Genomic DNA, 13,390 nt, shown 5'->3' with positions numbered 1-13,390 from the left:
ATTTGAGGAGTATTTAAACTGAAATGATGATTTTTAAAATTTTTTGTAAAATAAGTTGGGCAGGGACCAATAAACCCATTTTTAAGTGGACCGCGAAGACTGCATAGACAAAAATATTGGGCCTAATGAGGAAGCAGTCGGGGGCCTTTTAATACTAAGCCCATCTACTGCTCAGAGTCAGATGACTTGCTGAAGACGAATCATCAATCCTTCCCTCTTTCTTCAAATTGAACTTCTTCTGCAACCCTAGATCGATATCCCTTTCTCTCTACCCATCGAATCACCATGACGAAGCAGCAAGCTAACTGGTCTCCTTATGACAACAATGGCGGGTGATGTTTCATAAATATTTACTTTTTTTGCTTTCTTTCTTTCATTTTCAATGTCGGTGCTTATGTCCCTCCCGTTTCGACTTTGCAGAACCTGCGTGGCAGTAGCTGGATCAGATTACTGTGTAATTGCAGCAGATACTCGCATGTCCACTGGCTACAACATTCTTACTCGCGATTACTCCAAGATCATTAAACTGTATGTTCCTTTTATTTGTTTCAAATAACTTGTTTTCTGTGCCATTTAGCTGGTTAATACTATGAAGTACGCTAATAACATCTTATACATAGATGTATATATTTGATAGATAAAGCTCTATGCATTGCAATCACTTTTTCGGTACAAAGTTAAAATTTCCCTTCTATACTGCACAAAGTAAAATTTATCCCATGCATAATGATTCGTAACAGTAGTGTACTATGCAATTGGAGTGGCAGGGGTGGGAAAATTATTCAAACCGCCACTAGCCTTGCGGGATTTCTTGGTTATAAAAGAATATTGTTATCCAATTATTGTTTTCATATCAAGTGGATGAACTGACCTATTAGTACTTAATTTTAAAGAAGCAGACTAACATAGAACCATCACAATTCAAGCATAATTATTGACTCAACATATTAAAAAGAGAAGAAGAGAACTAAATCTCATTGAGCTGCCGCCAGGAAATCAATGAAGAGAGAGGCTAGGCCAAGGGGTGGGAGTGGAGAGCAGGTTTGGAGGAGGAAAAAGAGGGAGCAGTCAAAGATCAGAATGCAAACCTAGGGTTGCATTTCTCTGTTTGGATGAATCACGAATGGAACTACTTTCAGTGCTGTTTTTGTTGTTTGCTTGACGAGGCACAGTCAGTAATTAAAAAGAAAATTTAGCCAAGAGGCAATATCAAGTTCCTCATGGCTCGTAATTGCATAAAATGTGTTTAACCTTTACTAAATAGACTCTGTATTTGCTAACTATAACTTTCCCATGCATATAGAAATTCTTTTTGTGAAGCGGTTTTAAAACCAACTTGCCTTTAACTGCCTCTGCCTGGGAGGATGAGAGCATAGCAAGGTTTGCACTTCCAGGATTAACAATAAACCCATATATTATTATCTCCTTTAGTCCTCATATACATTGTAGCATGAGAGAATGAATGAGATGGGTATGCATACATGTAATCTTCACCTTCCGTCATGATACTAATTGGTTTCTCTTCTTTTATCTTTACCCAAACCTTTTCCTAATATATCGGTTTTGCATGTTAACTGTCTGATTATGTAGAGCGGATAAATGTGTGATGGCATCGTCAGGATTTCAGGCTGACGTGAGAGCTTTGCAAAAGGTTTTGGCATCAAGACATCTGGTAAAAATGCTAAAAGTTTTTGTTAATCCTTTATCTCTTCAGACAGTTTGGTATGGAGCATGTAGGATGTTTTTGTATCTTCAATCAGTGTGCTTCACCTGTTTGTGCAATATGAACCTATTAGCTCGTTGAGAACCAAAATTTTGATTGTTAACTTGCATTATGTGCGTGACTTTATGGAGAAAACTGAGTGTGCATTATGTGATAGAGAGACAGAACAGTGACCATGATCTGATCCATGAGCTTTAAAATTATTTAGCCAGAGGATATGATTATGGGCAGGATTGGAGTGGGGATGGGGGTTTCTAGGTGTTATAATTAATACATAAACTAGGTTCGTTTTCTTTTATTCCAATTGAAGGGGTGCCTTGGAGTACCTGGTAAAGTTGCTACAATGTGACCAGGAGTCACGGGTTCAAGCCTTGGAAACGGCCTCCGGCAGAAATGCAAGGTAAGGCTGCCTACAATAGGCCCTTGTGGTCGGGCTCTTCGCCAGACCCTACGCATAACTGGAGCAGCTTCAGTGCACTGGGTCCCCCGACTTCCCTTTTTTTCTTTTCTTCCAATTATGCATGACATGATCAGAACCTAGTTTTTGGTACATTCCTTGTGCGTGTCCCTTATTGATGTGTATAAATAGTCTAAAAAGTCACATAAATATTAGTTAAAAATATGTTTGAGTTGTAAAATAAAATTAAAGAAAAACAATTCAAGCCCCTGAAAATAGTTAAAGTCAGTGATATTTAAACTAAACTCAATATCAAGGAAGAAATTGTACCTCAAAAGGGTACACAAATGCTTACTGAGTCATTCACATATTGTTGAATTTTACTACGACGTATGAATGTCGCTTCTCCTCTTCACCCTCGAGAAAGCATGATCGCTCGTTTTGTATCACTTAGTCGCGTTAATCAACACAGATACACTGTCAATAACACTTGAAATCTTAGGTTCTTTTTTCAATAATCGAGAAAATCTGTTGTTCTTTTGGCTTCAAAACTCAGTGGAAATGGTCTCACCCATCTATACTATATTCTAGGGCTCAATAGATGTTGGCAATTTAAAGCGGGCAGGGAAAAGTGTAAAACATGTATCATAAGCTCGTTTTCACTTAAATGTACATCATATTTATTTGAAATAGTTCTTGCAATAAAAGTTACAAATAGAGGAACTTCTCCTGACATTCTTGGGATATGGCATTAACTATTAAGGTACAACTGTTGCTTCCAAATCTAATTTCCATTCTTCTTGTTCCATTGTATTTTCATTTCTTAAGAAACTAAATATTGATTTTCACCTTACATGTTATCTACTTCTGAAATAGTATGTTTATAGTATCACTAATGGGACTAAAATATAGGATGATATCTGAAATGGTAATCTGTAATTCTTTTATCATGGATCATGTGCTGTCTAGAGTTTAGCATTTACATTCTTCTGAGATATTGGATAAGGATCTTTTAATGTTTATTATTTTGCAATAGATCTACCAGCACCAGCACAATAAGCAAATGAGCTGTCCAGCTATGGGCCAGCTTCTTTCGAACACACTATACTACAAACGTTTCTTCCCCTACTATTCGTTCAATGTTCTAGGTGGCCTTGACAATGAAGGTAATGGGTTAGCTATTGTCTAAAGGTTATTTATTTGTAGTCTTTTCTGGTAAAGAAGCTTATACAATTTAATCCATAAAATTTGTAGGGAAGGGGTGTGTCTTCACCTATGATGCTGTGGGATCATATGAGAGGGTTGGCTACAGCTCTCAAGGTTCTGGTTCAACTCTGATCATGCCTTTCTTGGACAACCAACTGAAGTCTCCTAGCCCTCTGTTGCTTCCTGCTGTGGTTTGCTCCATATTTTATCTGTTCAAATTTTCTCATATAGTCGAAGCATTTGAAATTGACCTAAAAATGAGGAGAAAAATATAGCCATTTGCTAACGGAGCTCCCATGACCTCTGCAGGATGCTGTTACTCCACTTTCTGAATCAGAAGCCATTGATTTAGTTAAGACATGCTTTGCTTCAGCAACAGAAAGGGATATATACACTGTAAGTCATTTGTATGATATCTTTTAGGCGATCTATTTTAGAATTCAAACTCTTTGGCTTCTTGGACTTCGGTTTATCAAGCGCCAGAAAATTTCCAATTTCCTTTCCCTTTTTCTCTTATGATATACTTTTGCACGGACACTTCCAAATCCCCGCCGCACCCGTGTCGACACGACATGGGTGCGGGATCCACAACAGATTTGATCAACTTACCTTGGGTACTTTGATCTCATTCTATGATCGAGAAGTATAGATTGATTGATATTTGTTTTTGATTTTTGCGTTTGTCACTTGTATGCCTTTATTTTACACGAGGTAAGAATAAAATGTTGGTGTTTATAAACAATGAAAATTTTACGAGGTTTAGTTCAGCAATTTCAACTAATCTGAATATATACTTTATATGTCGTAATATACATTTATTGGTTGTATCCACCACCTGTATCTGCACTTGGATCCATAATTCTGAATCCTAAAATTTATGTGATGAAGAATTGGACCTTTAGATCCACACCCGAGTCTGGGCATCATAGAGAAATAAATTCTTTCACTATCAGCCTGTATTTCTGAATGTTTTGCTTTCTTATTGCAGGGTGACAAACTGGAGATAGTTGTGTTAAATGCTGATGGCATTCGTAGAGAAGAAATGGAACTGAGGAAAGACTGATTTCTTGTGGTTCTTATCCGATTATGAATGAATGTAATGAGATTAATTTACATTATGATAAGATTGGGAGTTTAAACTAATTTGGTTTGAAAAAGGTGTAAGTGGCTAAGAGGGGTTATTGGGATTCATTGTTAGCTCCAGACTGTGGAGTGTCCTTGAGAATCTCTCTGATGGGCTTTCTTCCAATGTGGATTTTATGTAGTATTTGTTAAGCTTTCATCAAAAAGGAAACCTTTTGGCTCAAATTGGTGCGTTTAGTGGACAGCTATCGAATCAAAACGGTGCTTATGTTCCTTTCTTTAAATTATGTAATGTTCTGAATGAAACCAGTAGCTTCTGACATTTGGCCAATGTCTTTCAAAATGATGATATCTCTGCAAGTGTGTAGAAGGACACAAACGAGTAAATCACATGCTTTAAGGGCTGATTGGTTGGGACAATCTTTCTCTTTTGTCCACTTGTCTTGGCTGGAAGAAAAAGTTGTACTTGATACTACTTTTTTCTTTTAAATGGAGTAAATTATTAATGACCTTTCTTCAGATTAAACTTAAGTTATTACCTCAGCAGCACCGAGAAAACTATAGTTTGGCCTTAAATAATACTCCTCCGTCCCTTTTTAGTTGTCCACTTTAGAAATGACACACAGATTAAGGCAACAATGATTAGCACAGTGAAGTTACAATTTTACCCTTATGACAACTTTTCACTTCAAAATTACAACCACTTATTTGAATTAAAGTGAAATAAATTGGAGGGAAACAACATACACTTTTACAATTTTCAAGAAGTGTAAATAAGGGTATAATAGGAAAAAATTTGTTGTCCTTTCTTGATTTGTCAAAATGGACAACTAAATAGGGACAACCAAAAAAGGAAATATGGACAAGTAAATAGGGACGGAGGGAGTACTATTTCAGTATTTGCAAGTATCGGGTTAGCCACGTAAGGTGGAGTTTCCTTTAAGAACACTGTTAGNTATTGATATAACCGAATAACCAAACCGAAAAAAGCCAAACCTAATAGAGAAAAACCAAACCAAACCAAATTTATTTTGGATCGGATTGGGTTACACTTTTACAAAACCAAAAACCGAAAATCCAAACCGAATAGTGTAAAACCAAACCAAAAAACCGAATGCACACCCCTACTCAGCAGCACTGAGAAAACTATAGTTTGGCCTTAAATAATACTATTTCAGTATTTGCAAGTATCGGGTTAGCCACGTAAGGTGGAGTTTCCTTTAAGAACACTGTTAGGATATACTATAACCATGCGTTTTGATATAGTATTATTATTGAATTCATTTTTTCAATTCAATAAATTGTTACATTAAATATATCAATTGTCATATATGTGTCCTTATCTTATATAGTAGATGATTTAGTGTATAGAGTTTAAGCTTATACACAGAAGATTAAATCATCGGTTCTTATAAGTTAAAAGTTATAGTTCACAATCGTAGATGGAACTTTGGACAAAACCATCAGAAAGATTGTAGCACGAGATTAAATGTAATTTATCTTGATTATGAGAATGGTATAGTTCTAACTTCTCGTGCTAGTGTATTTTGTATGTATTAAACGGGACCGAGCAGAGATAGATGTTTTAGACTGACTGATAAAAACATATTCTCTAAACTGTTAAATGTACTTATATTCTTAATCTTGATATAACGATTATGATCTGTATATATTAATTATCGTTTTGATTTATTAAAAGGTGAGATTCTGAGATGGGTTAATATGTCTGGTAGATTGGATGATGATAATATGTATTGGTGAAATAATTAGTTAGTTGATGGAATCCATGTCTCAGTATAGAGATTGATGATACACCTTTTTATGAGAAACTTATAAGTTTTCATGTGTAAATTCGGCCGGTAGATTTATGAATCTGGCACATGAAATAAGTTAAATATTGCTCTAAAGGAAATTAATCATTAAATTAAATTCGTCAGTAATTTAATTTATTGATTAGTATCTGGAATCTTAACGTGGGGAATTACATGAGTGTTTAATGGTGAATTTTGAAATATAAATAGAGGAGTGCAATTACGAATTTTTAGTAGAATGATTTGTAATTTATTATGGTAAGAATAATTCAAATTAATTATTTAGAATTATTTCCATAATAGGAAGCCTCAGTAATAAATTATGTAGTCCCTCCAGTGCCCAATTTAACTAGAACTCAGAATCCAATTTTCTAGTAGAAGAAGGAAAAGTAACGTGTATATTTCTTCCAAGAAAGAAACGTGAGTTTTGTTTTTTCTTGAAGAAAAAGGATTTATACTTTCTTCTCCTCCTTAAACTAGGAAGACATCTCTATAAGTAGGGATTCTTCTAACCTAGAAAGAAAATTTAGTATTCTATACGATACTTGCCCACCCAAGTATTGAGAGAGTTCAATTGTTATTTGGGATCACTGTAGAAGACTGTAGAGCTGGAATTGGATTTGCTTTAAGATATCTGCACACACTTCAAGAGGTAATCCTGAGTTAATTTTCAACATACCTTGTATGTGATATGTATTTATAATTGTTATCTATACTCATGCAAAATGTATAATTCTGGAATGCTTCCGTTGTGTATGCTATTTTCTAACATTTGGCCAATGTCTCTTTCAAAATGATGATATCTCTGCAAGTTGTGTAGAAGGACACAAACGAATAAATCACATGCTTTAGGGGCTGATTGGTTGGGACAATCTTTCTCTTCTGTCCACTTGTCTTGGCTGGAAGAAAAAGTTGTACTTGATACTACTTTTTTTCTTTTAAATGGAGTAAATTATCAATGACCTTTCTTCAGATTAAACTTAAGTTATTGCCTCAGCAGCACTGAGAAAACTATTGTTTGGCCTTAAATAATACTATTTCAGTATTTGCAAGTATCGGCTTAGCCACGTTAGGTGGAGTTTCCTTTAAGAACACATCTTATTTTATGTGGCATTTTTTTTCTTTTTAAATTATTTATAAAAGATTGACACCTTCCTATAATGATTTTAAACCACACAAATATATACTTTTCCATTTTCTCTCCCCTATTTCATCCACTTTAATATTAGTAATGCTGGCTGAGCATAGACTTGTCATGCAACCACAAGGGAATATTTAAATATAACTTTTTAACTTTTATATAATTTACTACTATTCTAATTTTAATACCTTTTTTTCCAATTTGAGTCAAATATTATCCATAAAATGGAGGTTTTCTTGTAAAAGTAACCTTTCTACTGATGGCATAGTTTTGGCATATTGCATCTTGGTGATGTTGAAATTACACTTGTAGAAAAGATAGGTGACATGGAATTAGGCTTTGATTGCGACCTACATACATAATAAATCACAGTAATAGGCACTATGAAAGGCCAACGACTATCCTCATAAAAGCATTAAGCAGTGTAATTCTACACTTTGATGGAAAAAAGTTGTAGTCGTATGACCTCATTTTTCCCGTCATATTATTGTATTGCCCCTAGATGCCATTATTTAAATCACCATTCGGATTTCTGTTTGTCGCCATTTGAACCACCTTTTATAGAAACTTTAAGCTCATACATATCTATATGAGTTATAATAAAATGAAGTGAGGTGACATTTCTCATTGGGAAGCAACGCTACTTATCTCCTTTCCTTTCTTTTTTTTAACTAAAAACTTATGAAAATATTTCTTTCCTCATTAATTATTGGGATTTAGTATATGATTATATCTCTTTCTATTATTGCCACTTATTTTATTTCCTTAAAGGTATGTCTTCATTCTATCAATTACTATTTATGCTTTTCCATTTTTATTTTTTTTAATCTTTTCTCTATTTTCCGAAACTGCATACGACAAATAAATGAATTAACCACACATTTTCATCCCTTTATGATCACCGAACTTTTCAAGTTGTAATGGAAACGAATAATTTACTTTCAGATTCACGCAAAAAAAACTTATAAAGAATCAAATTTACAAAGTTTATTTTTTCCCCTTAAAGAGTTGAAACTTTTATAAATTTAATATTTCCTTTTTGTTTTCAATGATTAATTGATTAATTCAATTAAGTGGATCTTCATTTTGATTCTCACCACGCTGCTCATAAAAGTTCCAATTTTTAGCTTTTATTACGTATGATCAATACTTACTTTAAGACATTCATTACAAACTATCACAACAATATAAACTTAGAGCGTGTAGCAAAAAGATTCTCTTAAAAAAAAACTACCTATTACTTTCTTATCAATCCTGTTTTTCATTTTTTTTATGTATTCTTTGAATTCCTTATTTTTATTTTCTTTTATTTTTGAAATATTTATATAATATTATATTGTTACTTGCGATATATGTTGGTGATTTTTTGCAAATTGAAAATAGGTGACTAATGAAATTATAAATGGATGTAAATTTACCCTATTTTGTTTGGTAAGTTATTAATGAGTTATTTTTGATGGATTGATATGATTTTTTTAAATTTATGTTACTCTCTTCTTAGTTTCTTCTAATGTTCATAAACTTTCTTGAATTATTTTAGCAGGTACTATAGATTATTTGATGTTAATTGTTTTCTCTATATTAAAAAAAGAATTTAAGTATAGCTCTTGAAAGTTGGAAAAATACTTCGATATATGCTAATATATTAATAAACAAAGAAAAATTATATTTAAATTTTAAATACAAATCAAATTATCAATATAAAGATATAAACTTCTTTTTTAAAAGTTCATGATTCTTTTGAAGTAAATTATAGTTCCACTAATATAGATTATCATTTATTATATATATAATTCAAGTATTTTTAGATGATAAAGAAAAAAAAAATCACAATAACGAATGACATAAATGAATCTTTTCCACTAGTTCGATGACATATTTGAGCATTTTTCCTAATTTTAATATTCTAACTAATTCATCACTATTAAAATAAAAAACTTTTTCAATGGTGTATGCAATATACTTAATAGGACAAGTGTCGATCTAGTACACTATAAAGAACTTCAATTAAATATATTCGACGACACTAGGACAAGTGTTGGCCTGTCAGTCTATTACACCCTCCGTCCCATTTGATCGGGCACGGAGTTTAAGAAATAAATGAAGAATTTGAAATGTTTACCAAATTGTCCTTTAAAAAGTAGACTCACTTTTCTCTCTCCTCATAAATGTATTGGAGTATTATTATAAAATTAAGTGGGACCAACAAAGATAAAAGTGGAATTGTATATTTAAATACTTACCATATAAAAAAATGTGACATTCTTTGTGAGACTGACCAAAAAGGAAATGGTGTCACATAAAATGGGACGGAGGGAGTACCTTTTTTTTTACCCGATTTGCTTATATTGAAGTTTTTCGTTTTTTTTCATGCAAGTTTTACTGTCCTTTCCATTTACAACTTGACCTTTAGCATTATCTAAATTCTAATTTAAGTTGGTTTCGGAAACTAGTCTTTAGGCTCGTTTTTCAAAATTTATGATTTTTTTTTTTTTCTCAAAAGCCTCACCAAAGGAATTTTGAGTACTTATTTCTGTAGGAATCGGAATTAAAAGAAAAACTTACAACTAGTATATTAATAGCTTATGTAGCAGCAGGGTTGCAAAGTTATCTGCTTAATATTTTGTTTGTTGAAATAAAAGATATGATGAGTCTCTCAAGTCTGCCTTCAGCGGCTACAATGTTCCAGGCGTATGCCTCAGTATCTACTGCAATTACAATGTTTAAGACAATGATACATCAACTCGTCCCTCAGCAAGTTCAGTTGTATATCGAAACCAAAATCCGTAGCTATTTTCGCCCAAATTCATCAAATGTAACTCTGGTTATCGAAGAAAGAGATGGCATGGGCATCAACGATGTCTTCACTAGTGCTGAAATCTATTTGTCTGCACGATTCTGCCCCGAATTTCAACGTTTCAAAATTACCAAACGACCCAAAGACACAGGCGTCAATGTTAAATTTGGGAATTGTGGGAAAATTACCGATTCCTTTGAAGAGATTGAATTGGTTTGGAAGTTTGTTAATGAAGCTCAGAAGTCGGTTTTGAGATTTCAAGCTGATAATGAAGGTGATTTTTCTGAGAAACGTTCTTTTGAGCTCAGCTTTAGCAAAGAACACAAGGACAGGATATTGAATTGTTACATCCCTTTTGTACTCAACACAGCCAAAACCATGCGCGATGAGAAAAAAATTATTCAATTGCATTCTCTATCTAGTAATTGTTATAGTTCTATAAATTGGGATTCGGTGAACCTTGAGCACCCTTCAACTTTTAAGACATTAGCTTTAGAACCCGCACTCAAAAAAACCATAATACAGGACCTTGATAGGTTTTTAAGGAGGAAGGAGTTTTACAGGAGAGTTGGAAAAGCTTGGAAAAGGGGATACTTATTGTATGGACCACCAGGGACTGGGAAATCAAGTTTGATTGCTGCAATTGCTAATTATTTGAAATTCGACATATATGATCTGGAATTCTCAAATATAAAGCGGGATGCTGACTTGAGAAGGCTCTTACTCAGCACCAAGAATAGATCAATACTTGTCATCGAAGATATTGACTGCAGTGTTACCATACCTGAAAGAAGTGAAACTCGCACAAATTACAATGGACGTTCACGGGATCGGGATCAAGAGGTACGTGCCCCTTTTCACCATAAAATTTTTGAGCGAGCAAACAAATGCACAGCTTGATATATATATATATATATAATTCTAAACTTCAATCCATAATGTCTCACTTTTATTTTGTGCAGATTACACTTGGTGGCTTATTAAACTTCATAGACGGGCTATGGTCGAGTTGTGGTGATGAAAGGATTGTTATATTTACCACAAATAACAAAGAAAAGCTCGATCCAGCTCTATTGCGACCTGGACGAATGGACATGCATATTCACATGTCTTACTTAACCAGTGAAAGCTTTACAGTGTTGGCAAATAATTATCTGGAAATAAGCGATCCTCTTTACAACAATTTTAAAGAAGCACAAGAATTGATTGAAGGGGCACAAGTCAGTCCGGCAGAAGTTGCTGAGCAATTTATGAAGAGTGAAGATCCTCATGTTTGCCTTGAAAGTCTTGTCAAGTTTCTCAAGCGAAAAAGGATTACTATTATTGAGGAGCCCAATAATGGTGGTGCCAATACTACTCATGATGACAAACAACTTCAATTAAAGAGGATCAAAACTTTGAGTATTCATAATTCACTTCACTCCTAAAGAAGAAAAGCTTTGTGCACTAATTTAACTTGTACTAGTGAGTTTTTAGTTACACAACTTTTTTCATTATTCTTCAAGAATTTTCATGTTGTTTGTTTTGAATTTTTAGCTTTATTAGATGTTCTTTTCTACACGAATATTACCACATGGTTTTAAATGATGCATTAATCCTTCTTCAAAATATTTTGGGTTGATTGATATTTTAACTATCTCAATTTATGTGGCACAAATGAAATTTTGAGCATCAATCAAGTTATGTTTTACTAGATTTTTTTAATATGCCTTTTAAATATTTTTAAGTTTTTAATCATTTAGTATGTTTTACATAGTTATCAAATATATTAAAATTTAGAAATTTGAATCTCAAATTGACTAAGAAATAGTATTATTTATGAACTTCATATTATGTCACTGAAGTAACGTATGAACCTTTAATTGAGTGGCAAAAGCACCATTTTTGGTAGAAAAGTGCTCTCGATTAATTTTTTTGAATGAATAATAAAAAAAAAATCTGCAACAATGTTAGACTCTAATGAACACTTGTCGTTATATTGTTTTGTGTGTTAATATTTTTTTTATTTTAAAATAAGTTGATCTTTTTTTCATTTTTTAATTAAAAGGTATTAAAGTTAAAAGGGTAAAAATGTTCAAAAAGGTAAAATGACATAGTGTGAAATATGTTATTTTACCATTCTGGCCAAATTCTGTCCAAATTTTCTGGCCAAAAGGATTTTTCCTAATTAATATAAGAAATAGTGCTTTCGGGTGTGTTTGGCAGGAAGTAAAATGTTTTCCTAGAAAATGTTTTTTTGGAAAACAAGTAAATTTTGACTTATTTTCTCCTGTTTGGTTGGTGAGTAGAAAATATTTTTCGGAAAAGATTTTTTAGTGTTTGAAGTTAAAAATATTTTTTAAAAACAAGCTTTAATTTTTATTTTTATTTTATTTTTGGGGGGTGGGGGGTGGTTTGAGGGTAGAGACAAAAAAAATTGTAATTTGAAGTTGGAAGAGAGTTTTGGAAAATGTTTTAGTTAATTTTGAAGGAAAGTCATTTTCCTTAAATTTGAGAAAAATGAGTTGATTTGAAAAATATTTTCCAAATCATTTAACCCAATCAAACATGAGAAATTGGAAAATGTTTCTGTCATACCAAACACACCCTTCATGTTCTTTGTTTTCCATATAAATTGTCCTTTAAAATAGCAGGAGATTCTTTTTCTAACAAATTTGGAACAAACAAATTATCTTATTCATGATTTTATATTTTTCAAGTACTTTTCCTAGAAGTATTTAAAAAGCTTTCTACAAAATATATTGTAACAGATATTCTACAGTCGTGATTTGTTCCTAAATTCATGTGTTTCAGCTATATTTCATATTTAGATACACATAATTAAATGGATATGCTTATTATGTATTCGAGATACATGTTTTTGGATATAACATATGCAATTGATACTTGATACATTAAATTAATACTAGATACATATAAAAGGTACATGAAATTAATATTAGATATATATAAATAGATACATAAAATTAATACTAGATACGTATAACAAATACATGAAATTAATGCTAGATATTTCTATGATACATATGAATGTACTTGTACACTCATGTATCTAAGTGTTTAGTTTGTTGGATACATCATATATTGATAATAGATATATCAAATTAATGAATTTATTATTTTAAGAGTAATAATTTGAAATTAATCAAATTACACTACCAAAATATACATGTTTTTATCATAATTAAGAAAATTTTCCACATATATTCTATCTTTATTAGATATTCTTTTG

The 13,390-nt window shown here is 32.4% G+C and overlaps 3 protein-coding genes across 3 annotated transcripts in view; all 3 read left to right on the top strand.

Annotated features, from left to right (window-relative positions):
* The window catches only part of LOC125849535 (disease resistance RPP13-like protein 4), a 66,652-nt gene that overhangs the window by 35,781 nt on the left and 17,481 nt on the right, over positions 1-13,390 (top strand). The window lies entirely within an intron of this gene.
* Positions 173-4,435, top strand: LOC125849558 (proteasome subunit beta type-1). The gene is made up of 7 exons (XM_049529658.1): positions 173-332; positions 421-528; positions 1,591-1,672; positions 3,157-3,286; positions 3,375-3,517; positions 3,636-3,722; positions 4,315-4,435. The coding sequence occupies exons 1-7, from the start codon at positions 286-288 to the stop codon at positions 4,387-4,389; spliced, it is 672 nt and encodes a 223-aa protein (XP_049385615.1). The 5' UTR covers positions 173-285; the 3' UTR covers positions 4,390-4,435.
* On the top strand, positions 9,988-11,585 carry LOC125849544 (AAA-ATPase At5g17760-like). The gene is made up of 2 exons (XM_049529632.1): positions 9,988-11,001; positions 11,121-11,585. The coding sequence occupies exons 1-2, from the start codon at positions 10,006-10,008 to the stop codon at positions 11,583-11,585; spliced, it is 1,461 nt and encodes a 486-aa protein (XP_049385589.1). The 5' UTR covers positions 9,988-10,005.

This window comes from Solanum stenotomum, chromosome 12, assembly GCF_019186545.1.
Source record: "Solanum stenotomum isolate F172 chromosome 12, ASM1918654v1, whole genome shotgun sequence".
In the NCBI taxonomy this organism is placed as follows: Eukaryota; Viridiplantae; Streptophyta; class Magnoliopsida; order Solanales; family Solanaceae; genus Solanum; species Solanum stenotomum.
The sequence above is the reverse complement of the archived record's forward strand: the minus strand, read 5'-3'. Positions and strand labels throughout refer to the sequence as shown.

Excerpts from the sequence above, each read along its gene's own strand:
- LOC125849558 (XM_049529658.1), top strand. The coding sequence starts at position 286 with ATGACGAAGCAGCAAGCTAACTGGTCTCCTTATGACAACAATGGCGG. Across the intron at positions 3,287-3,374 it reads AGGTGGCCTTGACAATGAAG|GGAAGGGGTGTGTCTTCACC; the intron begins GTAATGGGTTAG and ends TAAAATTTGTAG. Across the intron at positions 3,723-4,314 it reads CAGAAAGGGATATATACACT|GGTGACAAACTGGAGATAGT; the intron begins GTAAGTCATTTG and ends TTCTTATTGCAG.
- LOC125849544 (XM_049529632.1), top strand. The coding sequence starts at position 10,006 with ATGATGAGTCTCTCAAGTCTGCCTTCAGCGGCTACAATGTTCCAGGCG. Across the intron at positions 11,002-11,120 it reads CACGGGATCGGGATCAAGAG|ATTACACTTGGTGGCTTATT; the intron begins GTACGTGCCCCT and ends TATTTTGTGCAG.